The sequence below is a fragment of the Neomonachus schauinslandi genome, chromosome 5 (assembly GCF_002201575.2).
Source record: "Neomonachus schauinslandi chromosome 5, ASM220157v2, whole genome shotgun sequence".
Taxonomy (NCBI): Eukaryota; Metazoa; Chordata; class Mammalia; order Carnivora; family Phocidae; genus Neomonachus; species Neomonachus schauinslandi.
The window spans coordinates 195,796-218,128 of NC_058407.1; the positions used below are offsets into that span (position 1 = coordinate 195,796).

Below are 22,333 nucleotides of genomic sequence, written 5' to 3' on the forward strand. Positions count from 1 at the left end.
TTCCAACTTGAAAAATCAAGATTTAGGAAACCACAATTGCCACTGACATACAAGCAATTCCACCTTGTTGGAGGGTGACAGAGGGAGGACAGATTTGCTGGGGGAGGGTTTGGATTGAGTTGGGGAAGGCAGGTAGGAAGAAGTCCAGAAAGCATCTCTTCATGGATATATATATATATTTTATATATATCTGTATTTATATTTATATTTATTTATTTCATCTTTGTTTTCTTGGGAGTAAAGGGCTCACTGGGTCTGTTGGGAGTGGGGTCGGATCAGGAGGCGGCGGTCAGTTCTGGGAGATCTGTGGTCTCCATTTCGTAATACCCCTTTGCGTTAGAAAACGTCTTCCCCTTCAAGATCTCTGTGAGTTGCTGTAGTCGCTTGGCAAAAGAAAGTACTTGGGGAGGTTTAGTGATAGGTGGGGGAGCAGGTGGGGGTGGGGGTGGGGGTGGGGGTGGGGCCGGGGGTTTGGGTCGAGGTCGAGGTCGAGATGCAGGGGGGCTGGGAGGAGGTTGAGGAGGACGTTGGAAGTACCAAGGAGGGCGAGCAGAAGGGCGGGCAGAGGGGTGTCTAGCCGGGATTGCTTGAGAAGTCGGATGGGGAGGGGTGGGCAGTTGAGCCATGTGCAAGGCATTAGAACCGATCTTGGAAGCAATCCAGTTCAGATAGGGCCAGGTGGCCGTGTAGACTCCGGGGCGCTTAGCTCGGGCACAGCCTACCCCCCAGCTTGTGACTCCCACGACCACATAGGTGTTTGCCACGTTGTCTCTGCACATGAGAGGCCCGCCGCTGTCCCCCTGCCCAGAAGGACACAGAAGTCACTCTCTGTCTGAGCCACTTTTCCCCTGCCCAGAAGGGCCATAGGCTCTGGAAGGACAGTTTCTTCAGTCACATGGCTTCTTGCTGCCATGAACACAAGTGGTGGTGGTAAACTTTGAGTTGGTATCAACAGCTTCAGGTGGACGTGAGAAGGGGATGGATTGTCACGGGTCTCCTTGCAGTGAGGAGGGAAGATAAGCGACCCATGTGTCCATGTGTGAGGCTTTATGCATGCATGGGCATGTGTGTACAAGTGGATTTGAAGGTTTTGTATTCTGGTGAGGAGAGGTAAGCATTCTCTTCCAGGGTAGTGTTCGGGTGGTATGATCTCTGTGTCACGGTGGGACACAGCTCTCTGTGTGGTGACTGGCTCTTTGGAGGGGCAGCAGGCATCACCTCCCATCCTCACTGCTACAAGATGGGGCCAGGGAAAGGGTCACTGAAGCAGGGCCCTGGCGGGAGTGGAGTTCAGGGATTCACAAAAGAGGTGCTGGCAGGGAAAGGGGCGCCCGAAGGGAAGTTACCTGGCAGGTGTCGATCTTGCCCTCAGGGTACCCTGCACACACATTGGTTGAACGAATGCGCCCGTTGTACCACTGGGTGGAGTTACATAAGTCGAGGTCGATGAGGTTCACACGGGCCTCCTGCAGTGTAGGTGCGATCCTGTAGGCTACAGCCAGGCGGCTCAGTGGTCAGCGATCACAGAAGACATGTTCTGGGAAAGCCCTGCCTCCTCCCTCCACGGAACCCCCATCATCCTGAAATGCTCTACTTCAACCTAAAATCCATGAAAGGCAATGCCCCTGGCCTCTCCTCAGATAATTCTGAAGGATGTGGGGTGGTGGAGGCACATGCAGGTGAAGAGGAGGGGCAGTGCATGGAGGATGAGCAGATGCGGCTGCAGGAATGTGTGTTGATGCCAGATGATTATTCACAGCTACAGCCAGGACGTGTCACCTCATTTACACCCCACAGTGAGCCCCTGTGTTAAGCGCTGTGACTCACCTTGCCTCCAATCAAGAGCTTGGAGCACCACTTGCCCAAACATCCTGGTAGGGATGTGGTGGGGCTTGGATTCGGACCAGGGTTTTCCTCTCTACACTCAAATCCAGGACACACGTTTCATTTCCCCACAGTACGGCTCTAAGTCACCCTCCTTGCTTTTTATCCCCCGTCGAGCCCCTCAGCTCAGTTCTGGACAGGATCTGCTGGAGTTGGGCAGATGAGCCCCCCACGTGCCTCCCATCCATTCTGAAGTTACAGGGAAGGAGGAGCTGCAGGATGGCATCCACACACACAGCCCTGTGAGGGGCATGGGTGGTTGGAATAACCGGAAGGCAGGTCAGAACATGCTTCACAGCCCCAGAGCCTCCATCATGGCCTTTGGGTTAAGAAAGGCCCAGCCCAGGCTATGATTCCATCAGCCAACCTCACCCCTGGCTATAGGGGCAGCTCTCCCCTCTTCATCAAGCGGCCTCCCCCACCACAGCAGCACCCACAGTCTGGTGGGTGGCTCTGAAATCGCCTGCATCTGGGTGGAGAGGTGGTGGATCACCCTTGGAACATGGCGGTGTAGGCCAAGTGGGAAGCCAGAACCAAGTGGAGCAGAGTGGATGGAGCTAGGCACACAGCAGGCGCCGGCAGACAGCTGACCGTGTGTTTGTGTGGCTTGGAGTCCGTCTCCAGTCCCTTCAGGTCAACTTTGCGTACCACCCAAGCAGGGTTAGTTTTGTACTTGCACTGCCCCCAAGGCAGGGGTGACATGGAAATGACCACCACAACAAGCCCGGTCGCTTATGGTGACCCTTTAGATCTATGGAAGAGCCAGATGACCTGGAAGAGAACAGGGTTTTCTCAATCCCAGCACCTTGGCTTTAAATGCTAAAAAGTCCACAAGAACTTGAAATTCAAGAGAACAGGAGGACTACCCCAGAAGCATATGGGCTCAAGGAGGAGGTAGAAAAAGGAAGGTCTGCAGAAATGTCACAGAAGTTTGGAGGCTGGGGATTTCTTGAAGACTTGGCCTTAACAGTGGGGGGTGTATTCACCAGAAGATGATAGAAATCCCACTAAGCTGAGGAGGATTCTAGAACAAAAGAGGCCTTGTGTGATGTCCAGGGTGTAGCTGGGAGCCTATAATCCTTTTGAGCGATAGGATAGCAAAGGTGGCGGTCGGGGTGGGAGTGTAGATGGGAACCCTGAGATCAGCCCCCCCCCCAGGGACTACAAGAACCCTGGGACACTGCGCACATGTTTGGGTGGGTGGGCAGAGCAGGGTAGGCTGGGGGCAGGACAAGAAGAATGCTCTAGAGGCCTCAGCAGAGCCATGGACATCAATAGCCAGACAGAGGTTGATACCCCAGGCCAGGGAGGGAAGGGTCAGCAGAGGCCAGTGAAAACAGGGGTGCCCGGGAGGAGAAGCAACCCAGTCAGAGAAGGGGGCCAGCCTTGAGAGAGGGAAGAAGAGTTACAGGAAGCATACTGAAACTACCAGGGTTTTGTCACCAGAAAAGGCTGAGTTTTGAACCCCAAATGACTGAAGTGCCTTGAATTAGGAGCTCTCAGTTTTCCATTATCAAGGGACAGAAGAGCTTTCAGTCTCTCTTCACATCCCCAATGTGACTGGGTAAAAAGTCCACGTGGTCACCTGTGGAAAGCTGAAAGGCCTAACCTACTCATCAAACCCTTGCTGCCCACTGCTGACCTGCCAAGAAACCTGTCCCCTCTCTCCAGAGAAAATGAAGTCACTCGGATGGGGAGGGTGGATTCTCGCATTGTGACCACCAAGGGTGGGAAGCAGAGGTTCACTGAGGTCAGGAGGGCTGGGCTCTGGTGTCTCAGAGCTCAGAGACCACATGACATGGCCCTTCCACTCACAGATGGGGAAATGGATGTCCAGAGAGGAGAGGAGTTGGCCCACAACCACAAAACCCCATCTAGAGCTCTTCTCCAAGTGCCGTTTCAGGGGACAATCCCCCGTTTCCAGAAGGTAACAACTGGGGTTCCAGGCCCCAGATAGAGCCACAGCCCAGACCCCATTCAAAAAATGCCCAGGTTCTCCTGTGGCTGCATGCACCCTTCCGTCTGGCGACCACATGAGCCGTCGGTGGTGAGGCCGTGGACAGGGGAATTGGCTGCCAGTTTCTCCTGCTCTAAAAGGGGACAGTGTCCCGCATTCTGGTGGACATCACCGCTAGGTACTACATATGGCCCCTGCACTTCAGAGACCACTGAGGGAATGACCAGCAGTGCCCCTACCCCTATGAGAGCACCCCCCCGCCCCCATACTCACCTTTCTCTTTCAAGAATCCCCAGCCAGCCACCCAGCAGGCCTGGGGAACTCTAGGTGGGCCCGCCCTAAATTGGGGCAGGCAGCCCGTTCCGATGAATTGCCCACAGGGAACAGGAGGGGTGATCTTCATGAGAGCGATGTCATTGTGCTCTAAACTGGGGGTGTATTTCTCATGAATGATGATTTTCTCGACATATCTCTCCTGTTGAGGCGGCTTCGCTGGCTTATCGTTCCCATACACAATTTCCCTTGCTCCAAAAATCAGTCTCCAGTCATATACTTTTCTGTGGGCACAGAGGCAAGCCAGGTCATCCTCAGAAAGGACGGGCTCGACAGAAACCTCTGGTGATCATGACCCTCAGAGCCCTCCCCCAGCAAGGGCCTGGGCCCACCCACTCATGGTCTGGTTGCCACAAGGCCCAGAGCCCCAGGGAGACTGCGCACAGAGAGCCCTGGAGAATGTCCCTTTCTGGGAAGAGCCTTTCCAAAGACCTCCCTCCACACGCTCCCACACGTACTTTTTGGAGACGAAGCAGTGGGCAGCAGTAAGCAGCCAGTGGGAGTTCAGCAAGGTGCCTCCGCACGCATGGTACCTTCGGTTATTGTGGGATGTGAAGACCTGGAGGCTGACCATCCAGGGCCAGGCCCCGATTGTTGCATCCTGCCCTCCGATGATACGGCCACTCCCCGGTGGGTTCTGCCTGAACCGTAATCCACAGGGGCCACTGAGGAGAGACCAGGGGCACAGTTCAAACCAAGAAGAGGCACAGCCTGTCCTCGCACCTGCACGATGGGGGAAGCAGGGCTAGGGGGCTGGGCAAAGTGGGGCAGCCGGGAGTGTGGAGGGTCCAAAGGGGAGCTGCTGAGGAGAGGCACTGTCAGGGCGGTAGGGAGGCCGGAAGCTGCAGGCTCCACGAAATGGTTTTGAGGAGTATGAGTTCTGGGGTCTTGTGGGTGTAGCCACAAGGCGAGGAAAGAAGGGGCCATAGGAAGCAGGACAGATGATAAGGGCCCTAGAAAAATGGGAGATCCCTAGGCAGAGGGGGAGGCTAGAGGTGGAGATAGAGAGGTGTAATGGCTTGAGGTCTTTAGAGCCAATTCTGGGTGGGAGACTCAGGGAACAGCCACAGGGGTCTTGGGGCAGCAGGGTGGGGTTGGAAGGTGGCAGGAGGAGGGAGAGTAGCCAAGGCAGGTCCAGTGGTCCCAGGGTGGGGAGCAGCGGGGGTCCAGGGGTGGAAGTTCTGGGAACTGGGGAGAGGCCACAACAGTTTGGGGCTACCTTGGGGGCTGTCGGAGTCTAAGGTGGAGGGGGACCCTGGAAGAATGCCATGACAATACCCTGGGGTCTTTGGGGTCAGCCACAGGTGGGGCCACCTCAGTATCTGTGGGAAGAAAGGGGTTTCTAAAAATTGGGACTTGATGTTCAAGAGGCAGTGAGGTCAGTCTCGAGGTGAGGAAAGGGCCCCAGTGTCTGTGTTATGGGAGGCATAGGAGCCCAGGGGTCAGCCCTGGGGGCTCTGGGCTGATGAAGCTGGGAGCAGGGATGGTCTGAGTTGGGGATGTGGGTCACACCTGTGAGACCCAGGGGACTACTAAGGCCCAAGCTTGGCCTCCTCCCTAGGCCTGGACAGAGGGAGTCTGGGTGGGGCTTGCTATTCAGAAGACACTCTTTCCATCCCCCGGAGGTGTCCCTGACACTTACTCACACGTGGCGTTATCTTTGGCAACCACAGACACTGCCAAGACCAGCAGAACGGCAGTTGGCAGCATCTCTACCATACTCCTGCCCCAGCCTGACCTGGAAGCCCAGTGACCTCACAAAGCTCTGTGGCCTCCTGACCAATCAGCATGGCTACCTCCCCCCCCTCCCCCACCCCAATAGCCAGGCCAGGCAGGAGCCCTTTAGCTTAACAGGTTCAGGCTGACACAAGATCCCAGCTTTCTGTACAGGCTCCCCCGCACCCCTCGGGTGATGGGGGCTCATATGCAGCCCCCTCCCTCTGTCCCAAGGCCAGGATCTTCATTCCCAGTTACCCTTCGAAGGTTCCGTATCATCTGGGGATCCAGTTTTGTGCAGTTTCAGGGTTTGCCCTTCATGCAAGCTGCAACCACAGTTCCTGTTCCAAATCATGGGCTGAGGGGCAGCTCTGTCCCTCTGTGTCAAGATGACGCAGCATGTCAATGGTCACAGGGTGTCAGGCTCACAAGATTACAAAGCCCACCTTTCTATTCACTGCTGAGTATCACAAGGTCTGGTGTTTCCTACCTGAGTGTCTCCAGGTCTCCTCTCTGGGACCTACATGCTGCAAGGTGTGTCTCCTATATTTGAGGGTCAGGAATTCTCACCACAATCACCTGAATATCCTGAAGTTTCATTTCTTCTGATTGTCAGGAGACAGCATCTCACCTACGGGAGGATGACAAATGCTCACCTCACATACCTGCATGTTAAAAAGTTTCACCTTCCTGTAGGAGTGTGAGGCGGTCACACCTCCACCTGCATGAAGGGCGGTATCCCCTCCTCTCGCTGAGTGTAAGTTCTCCACTAGACCATCTGAGCATCAAGAGGTTGTCCCTCGCCTACCTGTGTGTCAGGACACCTCATAGCTTCTTCCTGAGTGTTAAGAGTTTTCAGATTGTCAAATGAGCTTTATTCTTCTACTATCTTCTCTAACTGAATGTCACACTTTCTCAGCTCACATAACTTTCAGGAGGTCACATGCCCTTCAACTGAATATCCAGTAGGTCTTATATATCTTTACCTGAGTATCAGGAGCCATCATTTCCTTTTCCTGAATCTGAGGATGTCTCTTTTCTTCCATCTCAAAGCCAAAGGCTCATCTCTACCACCCGAGTGTCACTTTGTGGCATCTTCTCTACCTGAGAACCCAGAGGTCTTTTCTATCCCCTACCTGAAGGTCAGGAGGTGCATCTCACCTATATAAGTACACTGAGGTTTCCTCGGCCATACTGAAGTGCCAGGAAGTCTCATGTCCCCTACTTGAGTACAGTCTCCCTCCCTACCTAAAAGTCATGAGCTTTTATCTTCTCTACCTGAATATCACAAGGTCTCCTTTACTCGGTAGATGTCTGACATTCTCATCTCAGCTCCCTGATTGTCTGAAGGTTTCTGTCTCCTTCCTGAGGGTCTTGAGGTCTCATCTCCCCTACCTGAGGGTCATGAAATCTCCTGTTTCCCATTCGAGTGTAAGGAGGTCTTCTATGCCCTACCTGAGTGTCAGGAGATCTTGTCTCTCATCTCTTCTGCTGGATCTGGAGTTTCCATCTCTTCTCTCTTAGTGACCAAGGGATCTCCACTCCCCTATTTGAATATGCCAAGGTCATATCATCCCTACCTGCAGGTCTGGTGTCTCCCTCTCTTCTACTTAATTGTCAGACCTCTCATTTCCTCTCCATGAGTGTCCCCAAGTCTACTCTTCTTGCAGGTCAGAAGGTCTTGCCTCTCCTAGTACGGGGTGTAGGAATGCTGACAATACTGACTCCATCTCTGGTCATGTTTGCGCAGTGACCTCTCTTGGGGCTGTGTGTTCCAGGTGCCTTGGAGATTGACATATACCTCGGAAATGCCTGCCAAGGCCAGGATGGGGGGAGGCTTGTTTTCGCCTCCCAAGAATCTGTTAGAGATAACCTAGTCTTTCCCCTTGCTGAGGCACAGGGGGTGGCACAAGATCTAATTACAGGTTAGCTGTCAGTTAGGTGCATGCAAGTCCTCTGAGGTGCATGTGAACCCTTTGATCTCCCTACAATGTCCTTCTGCGGGTCCCCTCTCTCTATAAAATCTGTGGACTAAGGTCTGGATTTTGCGGAGAATAACTCTGCAGCTGCTGTGGATTGTCCTCTGCCCGATCCACCTGTCAGTATGTTACCCTAAATAAAACTCTGTGCGAACGGTATGGAGTGACCTGCTTGGTTTTCCAGTCTCAAAATGCCTTCTCTGTTTGGGGAATACTTTCCTGTCCCTCCTCCAACTTCTGACACTGGGCCAGGACTTCTTATCTTTGTTTAGCAGGGAGTGACAAGGCAGGATGATTCAACTCCCTTGAGTTTTGATATGTATTACTTACATTCCTGCCAGGCAACAAGTTGTATTTCCCCTTGATGAATGTAATTGGGCCTCAATAACATCACCTTTGTGAGTGTCACAAGATTTTTATCGCTGCTACCTGCATGTCAGGAAGGCTCCCTGTTTTCCACCTGAGTATAAGGAGAATGTGTGTCTCCTAGGGAAGTTTCAGGGCCCTTGTGTACTTTCCCCAAATGGTAGGTTTTTTACTTCTCAGACCTGAGTGTCACAGAACATCTTTCTTCCCTACCTGCTGCTGTATGTAAGTGTCCAAGGCCTTTTCTTTTCTTTTTTTTTTTTTTTTTTGGTAGCCTTCATGTCAGGTGGTCTCCCCTCCTTTATCTGAAGTTCAGGAAGTCCTATTTCACCAACCTGAGTGTTAACAGTTTGCAACTCACCTACTGAGTGTTAGGAGGCCTCACGTATTTTAACTGAGTGTCAGATTGTGCCTGATAAAGTAATCAAAAACGCTTTGGAATTATAGTTCAAGAAATGGCAAAAAGGAATTCAAGATGTGATCATTAAAATTTTGACTGTTTAAGAAAACACCTATTCAGGAGTTTTTACAGGATATTAATGGGCATAAAATTGGTACGGCATTTAGGTCCATGAGAAGCATTTAGCAGAATTATGTAAACATTTATTTTGTTAATATGTACAATTTTCCAGAAATCACAACCTTTGCAAGTATTTAAATATATGATGAAAATAGGGTGTCTTGGTGGCTCAGTCAGTTAAGCGTCTGCCTTCGGCTTGGGTCATGATCTCGGGGTCCTGGGATGGAGTCCCTCATTGGGCTCTCTGCTCAGCGGGAAGCCTGCTTCTCCCTCTGCCTGACCCTCCCCCTGCTTGTGCTCTCTCTCTCTCCCTCTCTCAAATAAATAAAATCTTTAAAAAAAATTTTTTTAAAGAAAATGTTATAAGCTTCAAGACAAAAAGCAGTACCTAGTTTTTCAATAACACAGTTAAAGACCCAGTGCCTAGATTCTAGAAGACAACTACTGTCTGAATCCACAGGGTCACATTCACTTCTGATTCTAGAAGAGGCTGCCGGTCATAGTAACTGCCCCCGTGGCCACAGGATAGGCACACGGCCCACCCAGGTTTAATTTTGTCGTTAAATCTAATGGAAGAAGCAAACATCTCAAATAAGAGTGACTTCTACATTCTGTTCCAAAGCACAAGGGAGAGAGGTAGGAAAGTACCGGACAGTTAGGACTCTGGGCCCAGAGGATGCGGCCCCAATGGCTACGGGGGGCTTGACTCGGGCCAAGGTGAAGCTCCCAGCACAGGGAGCAGGATGAGGGGTTCCCCATCCCCACTCCCCTCCACCTCACCTCCCTCCTTGCCCCCCTCCATTCCCACTCCCATATACCCACCTGCTTACCCCCAGCCTGCTTCCTGCTCCTCACTTCCGAACCCCTACCCCGCCCACCTGACCAGTCCTACTCCCACACCATCTTTCCTCACCCTGATCCCTCACCCCTCTTCAGCAAGGCCCTCTGCAGAGGAGACACCTTGACCATGCACCCAGCCCAAGTTGTCCACAGGATCTCGGGCAGGGGGGGCTGGGGTGAGGGGGAGTTAGGGCTACAGCCTCTACTCCAGGCTCTAGAAAGAGTGTTGGTGAGTTGCTTGGCGGCCCCAAAAGGACATCCTTAGGCCATGAGGAGACCTCAGCCCTAAGTGAGAATGTCTTTGCCCTGAAGTGCTTGGGGCTTCAGCTCCCCCAGCCCTGAACCTACGATTGCCTCTGCCACATCTTCTCTCACAGGTGGTGAAGGTTCTGACTCGTCTTCTGAGGCATGGGGAGACATTCATCTTCTCCCCCAAATCTCTTGCGAGCCAGAGTGGGTGTTGCCGTTTCCATGGAAGGCTTGCTGCCTCTGCCCTTGCTCTTCCTTTCTTCTGTTGAAAAGCTGTACTTACCCCAAGCTCTGACCCAGGCCCAGAGCGACCCAGGGCTCCACGTGCAACTCAGAGGATACCTGTCCCCCACCGCCAGCACAGGCTCAGGCCCAGAGCAAGTCAGGGTCCTGCCTGCAGCCCTACACTTAGAACACCCCCCCTGCCAGGTCACTATGTCCTGACTTCCTTCATGGCCTCTTCTGTTTGATGAACACATACAAAGTGTGTGTTTGAAAATGAAAAATTTGAAAAAGCTGGAAATTTGAAATTGTGGGGCTTTCCAGATCCGAGCCTCCCAGGGCCTTCACCGTTCCCTACCAGGCCATCCAGACCCGCACGTGCTCCCTCAGACCACCTCTGCCTGCCCCCACCTCTTCTCAGTGAAGACACTGGAGTCCATCCCTCTTCCACCCACTTTGCTCCCTCTGGGATCTTCACTTCCCTGGTGGCGTCTCCCACTGGCCCCACCCCTGACCCAGCAATAACCCTAGTGAAGGTCCACATTTATCACCATGTCCTATCTGATCCCCACCTTGACCCAGTGCAGCCAGGCTCTGCAGGCCCTCCCAAGACCTCGCCCTGTGACTGGTGCCTGACATGTCTGCCGGCGGATCACTGCCGCCCCAGCCCTCTCTCAGCTCCCGCTGCGCCTCCTGGGCCCACTCTGCGGGAAAATGTCCACCCACTCACCACACTGTGAATCCTCCTTCCACACATTGAGGCGCCTCTGCCCTTCCTGTGGGCAGACCACCCCCCACCAGGGGCCACACCAGACGTGCCAGAGCATTGGCTGGCAGTAGCTGGCTGCTCACATGACTGTCAGCTCAGAGGGGAGAAGGAAAGCCTTCTTTCCTTCAAGGGCAGTAGCCACGGGGGCAAGACAGCTGGGACAGAGAGGGTTCAAAGAGGAGCGACAGAATTCAGAAAGAGAGGCACACGGAGGGGAGGAGGGGGGCGGCAGGGGCCACAGAGGGCAACCGGACTTCTAGGCCAGGACGGCTCCTCAGTGAGCTGATGAGCAGACAGAAAAGCTTCCAGCTCAGGAAGCGCAGGCTGAGGTCCGGCAGCAGTCCGGAAGAGATGCAGGAGGCCTGGCATGTGGACACTGGGTCAGAGACAAGGATCTGAGAGTCACCAGTTCATGCGGTTGAATACTCGTGGCAAGGCTGAGGAGGTTTGTCCAAGGGACAGCAGTTTGTGCTCCTAAGAATTCTTCAAACAGGCAACTGAGAAAGTTTCATTTCTTATAAATTTATTACATAATAATATTATAATAATTATTATCAATAATAATAATATAAGAAACATAGATCTCTGTGGGGTGTATCACAACATCAGGGTCAGGAGGCCTCAGGACGGGAGCAGGGGTGAAATCCCCTGGATGGAACTCCATACAAAAGGAGGGGTGAAGCAGAACTGACCCTGTAAAGTTAAAAACCCAAATTGAACGGAACCAAAAACCCACAGGTGAGTGTGAGACCGAGTGTGTACGTGGCAGTCTGTTACAGTGACTGCTGCTGTGTGTGACCTGGTCTGTTGGTGAAGGGGTTACTGCGTGTGACTCTGCCCAGGGAATGGGGCCGGTGGGCCAGGGCGGGGCAGGCGGGCACAGACCGGCGTGCCAGGCCCCTGGGCTGTGAAAACTTCAGTTTTCTGTGTTTTTTTTTTTTTTAAAAAAAGCTAGAAATATAAACAGAAACTTGTGAGTGACGTGGATGGAGCTTAGTCCAGACTCCAAACCCTAGGTTTAAAAACGTCCCAGGGCCCCCCACCCCACAGGTCATTGCTGAGTGTGAGGAGTCACAGTAAGGGGGGCTGGGGTGTCCTCTGGGGTATTTGCCTCTCCCCAGGGCTTGCAGTGGCCTGACTCTAGGGGTCCTCTATGATCCCCCCAGAAGCCCAAGGTTGGGGGGAGGAGGGCACTGCCTCCAAGGGCCCTTGGGAGCCTGTCCAAGCAGCAGAGCTTCACCAAGGAGGCCTGCTCAGGCTAGAGGAGGCTCTGGAAGGACAGGCTGGGCAAACAGCAGGTCCTAGGGTGCCTCTGACTTTCTTTGGAAGTGGAGATGGGGTGCTTTCATAGGCACATACCCATACATGCACCCTGTGCACACTGCTGAAACCCCCACACTATTCCAGAGTGGACCCTCGGGACCACGCTCCAATCAGGCACACACAGGGTTCCGATGCACTCAGCCGCACCGAGTTTCACACACTCGCACATGTGCGCACACACAGGGCAGGAACAGGAGACTTTGGGTCTGAGGCAGGGAGGCTTCTCTGCTGTGGTTGCCCAACAGTGTGGGGAGGAGGCTAGACCCCTCCTGGGAAGGGGCCCTGTGAGGGACTTGGCTGGGGGGCGGACGCCAGGGCTCTGCCCCTCCCCAGGGCAATGGTCTCCCAGGCCACCTGACCTTGCTAGTGCCCAGCAGGACTCGCTGCCTGCCGCCCCCTCCTCCACGCAGCACCTGAAGGGTCGGTGGGGCACACTACAGCTCAGCGAGGGGAGAGGGCCGAGCCGGGGCCCCCGGGCGGGCTACTAGGACCCTGGCCAACCCCAGACCAGCTGGAGCGTCCCCCGCCCCATGTGGGGTGGCAGTGGCAGTGAGGGGCCAGAGATGGAAGACTGGGCAGCAGCAGCGGAACCAGTGGGGGGCTGTAGGGGAGTGGAAGGGAAGCTATTAAGGACAGAGATATTTGTTCCTTTTCTCGTTCCAAATATAGAGTGGATTAAAATATGCAAAACAGGGGGGCTCCTAGGCCCCCAACCGAGAACCCCAAGTCTCCCCCCTCCCCCCGAGTCACCAAGGTGTGTCCTGACCTCGCATGCTGGACTAGTTCCCCCCCTCTGGGAGAGTAGCCACCAGGAGCTGTGCGGGAGATGGTCAGGCCGGAGCACCCCACCCCCAACTCTCTCCCGCTCCAGCCTCCCTGGCCCTCGCCCTTCCTGACCGTGTGCTGGGTGGGACTCGCCGGCCGGGGAGGGCACTAAGCAATGTACAGGGCAAGTCTCCGAGCAACAGCAAACAGGACGATTCATGCAACATTCCTGGCCCGGGCGCCGTTGTGGGGGGCGGGCCGAGCCCGCGGCCCGGGGGTGGGGGTGGGGGGCCCTGCCGGCAGGGCGCGGCTGGGGCGTGGGGAGGGGGCGTCAGCTGCCGTCCAGCTGCCTGAGCGCGCGCTCGATGTTCATGCGGTGGCCCACGCGCGTGACGCCCAGCTCCACGAAGTCGTCCTTGGTGAGCGCCGGCAGGTGCGCGCCCTCGATTTCGTGGTCCTCGAAGCGGTCGCGGTGCTCGCCCAAGTGGATGCTCTCCAGCCAGTCGCCCACGTCGAACTTGCTCCAGAGCTGCAGCGGCTTTTGTTGGAAGGGCCGGCGCGGGCCGGGGGCCCCGGGGCCGGGGCCAGGGCCGGGGCCAGGCGCTGGCGAGGGCAGCGGCGACGGCGAGGGCGAGCGGCTGCGTGCGCTCACGCTGCGCACCACAAAGCGCACCTCCTTCGGCTCGTGCGGGATGGAGAGGCTGGACGACTTGAGGATGGTGGGAGGCGTGAGGCCGAAGGGCCGCCCCGCGCCCCCCGCGCCCGCCCCCAGCCCCTCCACCCGCTCCAGCGACGCGGGCTTCACTGGGCTCGGGGCGCGCCGCGCCACGGGGTAGCGGCCGCCGGGCCGCACCGGGTAGGAGGCCCCGCCGCCCGGGCCCCCGGGGCTGCGCTGCGCTGAGATGGAGCTCAGCTCACCGAGGCTGCTGAAGAGCCTGCGGAGGGAGAGGGGGTCAAGGCCAGGTGAGGGGCGCCAGGAGACGCGGGGACAGGCGGAGGGGAGCGGGGCCGGTGGCCAGCAGGACGCTGGGGGCGGAGCTTGGGGTTGGGTACTGGGGCTGGAGGGTGGGTGGGCGCCAGGAGACACCGGGACAGGCGGAGGGGAGCGGGGCCGGTGGCCAGCAGGATGCTGGGGGCGGAGCTTGGGGTTGGGTACTGGGGCTGGAGGGTGGGTGGGCGCCAGGAGACGCAGGGACAGGCGGAGGGGAGCGCGGCCGATGGCCGGGAGGACGCTGGGGGCGGAGCCTAGGGGCTGGGTAGCCTTAGGGCCACCGGAAGAAGAAAGACGGGTCGGTGGGTGGGTGGGTGGGCTCCGAGGATTACGGCGGCCATTTTGTTGGGCCCCCAGGGTCAGAGCCAGGGCCCTGCTGGGGGAGAAAGTAAAACCAGTGGCCCCCTTCGCTCCATGGGGCCTCCAAGAGCAGCCCACCAGAGGAAACGCAGCCTTTCACGGCAAAGGGAAGACTGCCCCATCCCTGACAGCCTCCGACACTGGCTCTGGGCACTGCCCCATCCACCCATGCCCTGGAGGGTAAGACTCTGGCACTGCCCCTCACCACTCCCACACACAGCTCTGCTCTCCTGAGGAAACCCAGAGAAACCTGGGCGGGCTTCAGGATGGCTGAGTGGTGGTAAAGGCTGGTGGTTGCACAGACTGACCAAGCCCATGAGTCAGAGACGGACACCAGGCCGCATTCATGCCCACGCAGAGCAGCTGCATGCGCAGGACAGGTGTGAGGCAGCGCACGCCCATGACACCCGGCCCCCCTGCGCAGGACAGCACGCTACAGCCGCAGGAGCGCCCACACGTGCCACAGACATGCAGCGGAGCGGCAGGAAGGACAGGGGACTGCTCGTGACAGAGGCAGCAGCACGTGTGCACACACACACACACACACACACAGATGGTGCCTCACTACCCAGCATCACCTGACAGGACCCCAGACCTGCAGCCCCTCTCCAGCCCGGCCACAGTGGGAGGCCGACCTGGGAGGACCTCCAGAGAAGACCCACTCCCTCATCCCACCCCCACTCCTTTCCGTTCTTATCCCCAGTTGTGCCCAGGGGAAGCCTCGGGGGGGCTGTCAGTGGGACAGAAGCCCCACGAAGCCAAGCAGAGCAGAGAGCAGGGTGGCCGTGAGAGGCATGGGATGGGCATGCTCACTTACACAGCCGGCGCTCGGGACCACCGCGCAGCTAGACAGAACAGCCACATGCAGATGGGCGGGAGAGAGCAATGAGAGAGAGTGTTAGCAGCCCAGGCCCACGCGGCAGGCACATGGCCCACAGTCACAACTACAGTGTGGCAGCCAGGTACAGCTCTCCCTGGCCAGACACCCACTGGGGGAGGAGCTCAGGTGCAATGGAAGGGAGCCAACCTGGAGCCGCTGGGGAGAGGGAATTGCAGGCCAGACTTGGGTAGATCTGGGTAGACTCCTGGTCTGCTTGTGTGACCTAGTTTCTCGTTTGTGACGGGCAGATCAGAGTGGTGCCCATCCACTGGCTTTACTTGGAACACTATGAGGCAAGTGCTCAGCAGACACTTGGCACTTGGTGACACTTCACGTCCCCTTACACTCTCTGCGGTCCGCCCGGCCTCTCTCCAGCTGCCATCCCACCTCCCTCTCCCTGCCCCTGCCTAAGCTGGGCTAAGGACCCTCCTCTGGGTTCCCCCATCCCCCTCTGTGCTATCCTAACTGGTGCCAGTCCCATACGGCACAGGGCACCTTCAGCATCCTTCCTCCCCTAAGTGTAGGTTTTGTCTTTTCTTCTCCCACCTGCGCAAGGTCAGCCTCTCCCTGGAGATCCAGCTCGGTCTGTCTCTCCCACTCAACCTCGGTTCCAATTTCCAACTTCCCTCACCTTCCACTGGCTTCTCTCCTCAGCCTCTGTCCCTCATGCCTCCTCCCGATCACTCAGACCCACAGCAGAGCCTCTTGAAGAGACTAGACCAGGCCTCCCCCCGACCCAACCCCCAATGGAGAGGAGCTCCTAAGGACAGCTGGGGTGGGCTCAGGGAACAGGCACCAACCAGAAGAAACCCTCCCTGCTCCCACCACACCTGTCCTCCCTGGCACCACCTGGGCTTTGGGGCAAAGTAGGGCAGCAGTGAAGGGAGAGGGGGAGGATACCCAAGGGAATGTTGCAGGGGGCTGGTGGGTGCCCAGGTGGTGGTGATTGCTAGGGAGAGGGGGGCGGGGGCAGTGCTGGGTAAGATGCTGAGGGAATGGTGCCCAGATAGCCCCACTGCGGCCCTCACACAGTGACCTTAGCCTAAGGCCCTGCATCTCAGGAGGGAATCCTGCCTAGCCCTGCCCCAAGGGCCAAGTTTCAGTGGAACCATGTGGGTGTGCCTGGAGCCTCGGGTGTGACAGAAGCATATTGAAAAGTTGGCAGGACCACAGCCAAGCTGTGACGGCAGAGAGAACAGGGTGGGTGCTGGGTAGTGCAACAGAGAGGCTTGGCCTGAGCCCAGAGCAGGGTCTGGGCTCCAGGAGGCCTTTCTGGCCAGTGCTGGAGGCTTCCTGCCTGGCAGAGGGGTGAGCTGGCTCTAGCAGCTCCTTAGGAGAGGAGCTGGGTGCAAGGAGATGAGCACCTGCCAGAGAATATGGCTGATGCCAGGAGGTGCCTTGAGTGAGGCACTGAAGTGCCATGTTCCACTGGGCTGGGAGTGGGGAGAGAGAGCCAGTCCTAAGGGTGCTCAGGCATGCTGGACACGCAGGAGGCCTAGAAGAAGAGCCTAAGGAAGTCTGTGCACTCTCAAGGCCCCAGGACACAGCAGGGTGTGGCCGAGAGGTCCCCATGGCCCAGGTGCCTGCCCCTCCCCTTCCTTTTGGGGAAAAGGGAACTGCTCACATCGTCCCCTGGGCAGGAATCCCAGCAGCATCCATGGCCAAGTTTCCACGCCTTTCTGCACACCCGTCACTGTCCATCGCCGCTGTCAGCTGTCTGACCACCTCCCCAGCCAGGCCCCAGTCATGGCATGGCCACATCACAGCACCCGCCAGCCTCCAGAGGGCTTCTGGGCTACCCACCCTCTAACAAATGGTACCTCACCAGGCACCCCTGAATGCTGTTGGCAGCCTCCTCCAGATGGCTCAGCAAGGCTCCATGGCCCCGGACGTCTCTTCCACCAACGTCTCAATGTGGTACTGTCTCGCTGCCTCGTGACTCTTCAGCCTCTGATCCCCCCCCATACACACACACACACACACACACACACACACACACACACACCCCTGCAGTTACCAAGGCAGTAGCAGGACCCCTTGCTGACCTTCCTCCACCCCTTCCTTCCCAGATGGGTTTTGTGGGTTCTCCTTTTGGTTCCCACTTTCTCCTGGGCCGTGTGGTCTACTCCCACCCTTGGCTATGGCTGATGGGTGCAAAAATGCTGCATGTGAGGCCCAGCTAATCTCCTCTGAGCTCCAGACCTCTACGAGGGCCGCCAAACATGCTCTCCCTTCCCCCAGTCCTCCCCACACCAGGGACCTGGGAGCCACCATCAGCTCCTCCTTCTTTTCACCTGGAGGGCTCCTAGCATTAACCAAGGTCCTCATCCTCATCCCCCCAGCCACCTCAGGGTCCAGTCATTTCACGGTCTCACTCAGGACCTCTCACCTCATTTCCTAACTGCCCTCCTTGACTCCTAGTACTTAGCACAAAGCCAGGAATACAGCTTACACTGAAAAAAAATATCATCAAACAAAAATAATTTGACATGTCTCTCCCAGGCCTGACTGCTTGTTGGCCCACTGGTGCCAAGAGACGAGAAGAAGCCCAAGCTCTGGTCCTGGCCTCGGTCTCGGGGCATGCAGGGCAGGTCTGGGCCTGGGGGCATTTACAGTCTGGGAGCCCCATTCAGGGAGAGAATGCTCAACAGCAGCACAAAACTAGATCCAACTTGTGAGCTTCGAAGCACACTCTCAGGTCGTGGCATCTCCAGCCTTTTGCCTTCTCACTGCCCATATCCACTCACCGCTCTGACCTCAACACACTCCAGATGTCCCTACATCCCCTCATCTGTGAGCCCCTCCTGCTCTCCCAGCAGAGTTCAGGGCTCCTGAAGCATGTGACCGAGCTTCGTGGGACCTGGGAGGACAAAGCATATCCTGGCCCCAGTGCCCCTGCACCGGCCGTCACACGACAAGTGTCAGCCCAAGTCCCAGAAGAAGCCCAGCTGGCCTTGCAACACCTGCAGTCACACAGGGTTGTATCCAGACCCCTGCCAAACGTGTTAGCCGAACAGGGCCCACAAAAGGTCACCAGAGCAGGGTTTCTACCCCCATTGTAGGAGAGTGTGTCTTCTGCAAGACACTAATTAGTGATCTACCGAAGGAGCTGAGACCTGACAGGTGTGAGGCCAAGGCACAAAGCACATCAGAGGGGTAAGAAGTGTGCAGGACAGATACCCCTTCACTTTGTATTTCCAAAGCTATGTCTCCATGAACCTTTTCCAGTAAAACCTGATGTGTGGGTCAGACAGATGTAAAACTGGGAGCCACAGTGGAACTCAGTGTCCCTGTGGTGCTCAGAGCCACCACGGACTTCAGACCACATGCAGGATTCCAATCCACCTGTGGAGCGTGGAAGACAAATGGAGTTGGGTGCACATGTGGGCCTCAAAGACCACGGTGGGGCTCTGAGAAGACCGATGTTCTGTCTATAACCAGGGCTAGACCCAAAACTGGAAGCGTACAACAGGTGGATGGTCTGGGATCGATGTTCCAAAAAGCCAGAGGTCCTGGACCTTCCACCCAGAAAAAGCCCCAGTACAGAAGAGCCAATCATTTCAAGTTCCTGAGCTTCAAATCTGTGGCACACAGGGCAGCTTCCATTGCCCGAGAAGAGCTTAGGCGGCAGAGTGCCTTGGGGCTACAGGGCATCAGGGCTGTCAGTGGGGAAGTGAGCAGAAGGGGGTGTTTACTCTCCTGTGATGTCCATCAGGTGAAGAGAGGGACAGGCCTGCATGTGAAACCCAGGGAACCCAGGGACCAGGGGCAAGGCTCAGAGGTGTGGCCCCCCAGGTGGCCAAGGATATCATGCCAGGAATGGTCCTAGGGAGGAGGCAGCCCCACCCCAGTGTCAGGCCTTGGGACATTCCTCTACGAGGCAGTATCCCTAGCAGTTCATCACGAAATGAGAGGTGAGCGCTGGATTCTAGCCACAGCGAGCTGCGGAACAAGAGCTGCCCAGCAGCCTGGGTAGGCACCACAGCCCCCGCCAGCCACATGGAGGGCCAACTGCACGTGGCCACAGCATCCCCTGCCCAGCCCCCTGCCTGGGCCCACTCAGGTCTGAGGGCAGGAGGGGCAGCACAGAGGGAGAAAGGAAGTATGAATGGGAGCAGAAAGGAGTGCAGAGGGAAGTGGAAATGGGAAGGCAGGGCAGAGGGATGGCTCAGTGAGGCCGGACTGATCAGGTAGCACTGTGAGGACTCAAGGATGGGTGACTTCAGAATACACGTGCTATTTGTGATACACAAGACTGATAAATACAGGTGTTGCCTAACAGATGAGCAAGTGTGCATTTCTATGAGAGGGTATTACTGCACAGAAACCCAGTGTCTGTCACCAGAAGGGGTTTAACAATAGAGGCTCCGGATTACAGTGAACAGAGACTGGGGCTGGGGCCAGACAGATAACCACCACTTGCTGGCTGCAACAGAACCTTAGTTTTATTGCTGGAAAATGGAGATTATACCATTGTCCATCTAACAGAATGGCTGTAGAGGTGAAATAATATGACCTGATGTTTTCTAGTGCAGTATCTGGCATTCTTTTTTTTAAAAAAATTATTTATTTGAGAGAGAGAGAGAGTCGGGGAAGGGGCAGAGGGAGAATCTCCAGCAGACTCCCCACTGAACGCAGCGTCCGACACGGGGCTCGATCCCACAACCCCGAGACCATGACCTGAGCTGAAGTCAAGAGTTGGATGCCCAAACAACTGAGCCACCCAGGCGCCCCTGGTATCTGGCACTCTTATTTCCCACAAAGGGCCTGGCTGAATGCACACATAGTGAGAACCCACCATGCTGCAGGCCTGAGCTCAGTGCTTCAAGGTGATGCTGTGTGTCACCCTCATCATCTCACACGGGAAGGACTGACGTTCACAGAAGGGGCTGGTCCAAGACTACAGAGCCCAGATGGAGCTAGCTGAGAGTTGAAATCCAGGGTCCTCTGACTCCAAGCTGATGCCAGGGAATTAAGCAAGCTGCTGAAGTTGGGAAGGGCCATGTCACAGGGGACATGTGTTTTAGGTCATCTGGCATCTGGAACCCTGGTAACAGTACCTGATTCTCCTCTGAAGAACCACCCTCCCTCACTCTCAGCACCTGTTTGCTAGGTGGGGTGACCCCATGCCCTGGCTCCTAGGAGAGAGATGACTCAGGCCTAGCCAATGGCAGCCTTACATCTCCCTGACCCCAGTGATTCACTCAGAGGAAAGCAGGGGACCCACATGAAGCCAGTCAGAGGCTGGAGTTTTGCAAGAACTACTGAGTGAAAGAGGCTCATTTTCCAGTGGACCTGTGGAATAGATGGGATGTAAAGTTTGCTACTGCGGGTCCCACCCTTCCCCATCCCACATCCAAAAAAGAAAACAAACACAGTGTCCTGGTGCAACCCAGGGCCATGGAACAAGAGACCCTTTCCCTGACAGAGGAGAAATGCTGAGGATGCCCAGCTGCCCGTGGGAGCCAGCAGAGCAAATGACACGACCCGGGCTCACCTGAGCCTGATCATGGGGTTCGGCAACCAGTAAATCTGAATCATGCGTCTGTCCTTCGGTGGTATTTGTCTTAAGCCACCTCCCTAGATTTCAAATCACAAAAGACAGTGCTTGCATTTAGCTTAGTTCTTTCATCTGTTCAGCAAATGTTTATTGCGGGCCTACACTGTACCAGGCCCTGTGCTGCCCACTTTAAATGGCTTTGATGTTCATCGGGACACAGAGGAATGGAGGGCCGGGCAAGGGAGGAGAAGCAGAGATGAAGATGGGGGCTGGTCGAGGGTGGGTCAGGGAACCCCCACCCTCAGGGGGTCAGGTCCTGCAGAGGCCTAGGATCCGGGCTGCTCATCCCAAACAGACACCCCTGGACATACCCATGCCTACTCTCAGGGCACTTTCAGCATTGCCTTGCTGGACAGCGGGCTTTCACATTCAGCTGGGAGTTGGAAGAGGCAAAAAGGGGAGAGGGCCCCAGAGCAAGCCCCTGAGATGACAGAAGCTGAAGGACAACATTCCTGGACTACTTAGGAGAGGCACCATGAGCTTCCCAAGCCCCAACTTATCTTTTGAGTCCCTAACTGGAAGAAGGTAAATCAGACAAGCCTTTGTAAGACCTGAACCCTTCACTGCTTTGTGAACTGTGCCTTCCAATGATGACAGGAAAGGGCCCACTAGGTTAGTCTTCAGGGAGCAAGAAGGAAGAGCCAGGCGGTGGCACCCCCACACTCCCCGACAAAGCCAGAAGAGTGAGGAGGGCCTAAGAGGCAAAGAAGGCAAAGGCAGCTTGAAGAGGGCAGACAAGGGCCAGCCAGGGGATGACCAGCTCTGCCTCAGACCAGCACCGTGGGCAGGAACCAGTTCTCCCATGGATCCATGGAGCCCACAGGCCCGAGGGGGATCCCCTTCAGGAGCAGAGCCTTGGGAATGGGGTCCTCGAGGAAATATCCAAGGGATCAGCCCAGGGGCTCTGGCAGCTCTACCAGAACAGCACCCCAGCCCCTTGCTCAGCCCCTACACCCTGCTCAAGTCCCCACCCTGGTAGGAGGTGGGAAGAGAAGACAGACAGACAGACAGGGAAGGTATGGAAAAAGCGAGAGGGCAGATGGAGGGTGCAGAGGTGGTGTGACCTCCACCAAAGAATGGCTTCTAAATGCACTTTGAAAATCATACACTGGAATCTGTGTTTAAGGGACACTGAGGCAGAGCTGAGAGACAGAAAACAGGAAGTTGGTGGTGGGCCCCCAAAGGAAAAGGAGTCCATGTACTCTAAGCCTCAAAAGGAAGCAAGGCAGGAGGCAGCTACAGGAATGGTGGCACCAGCCACATCGCCACGGGGGGGGGGGGGGGGGGGGGTGGCAACTCCAGAATGGACCACAGAACAACCCTTAATAGTAGAAGCAGCTTTGGTCAGGAGCCAAAGAGTGAGAGCCACATGAACCCGAGGCAGGGAGTCTCCAGGAGGGTTGGGAGGTGCTCATGCCCTGCCTGGGTCTCACATGGGTGCCCAGCTCCCATTCCCAGCACCAACAGGGATGGAGAAAACAGCAGCCCTGATATTTCAGATCCCTGAGAGAGACTTCTGTCTCAGACAGACAGCAAGGGCGAATAAAAAGGACAGAAGTGGACAGGGACGGATGCCACGGACAGGTAAGGAATGGGATAGAATGGACTGTGGAGGAAGA

At 56.1% G+C, this 22,333-nt stretch overlaps 2 protein-coding genes across 2 annotated transcripts in view; both read right to left on the reverse strand.

The window, feature by feature from the left end:
- Positions 1 to 275: 275 nt before the first annotated feature.
- On the reverse strand, positions 276 to 5,944 carry ACR (acrosin). Its single transcript, XM_021687850.1, has 5 exons — positions 5,817 to 5,944; positions 4,633 to 4,839; positions 4,115 to 4,398; positions 1,347 to 1,492; positions 276 to 800 (listed from the first exon to the last, which is right to left on the reverse strand). The coding sequence occupies exons 1-5, from the start codon at positions 5,891 to 5,893 to the stop codon at positions 276 to 278; spliced, it is 1,239 nt and encodes a 412-aa protein (XP_021543525.1). The 5' UTR covers positions 5,894 to 5,944.
- Positions 5,945 to 13,214: 7,270 nt separating this feature from the next.
- SHANK3 (SH3 and multiple ankyrin repeat domains 3) overlaps positions 13,215 to 22,333 on the reverse strand; it is a 52,101-nt gene continuing 42,982 nt past the window's right edge. The window contains exon 21 of the mRNA XM_044915749.1: positions 13,215 to 13,858. Coding sequence (XP_044771684.1) covers positions 13,255 to 13,858 — 604 coding nt within the window. The 3' untranslated portion in view covers positions 13,215 to 13,254. The remainder of the gene's footprint in view (positions 13,859 to 22,333) is intronic.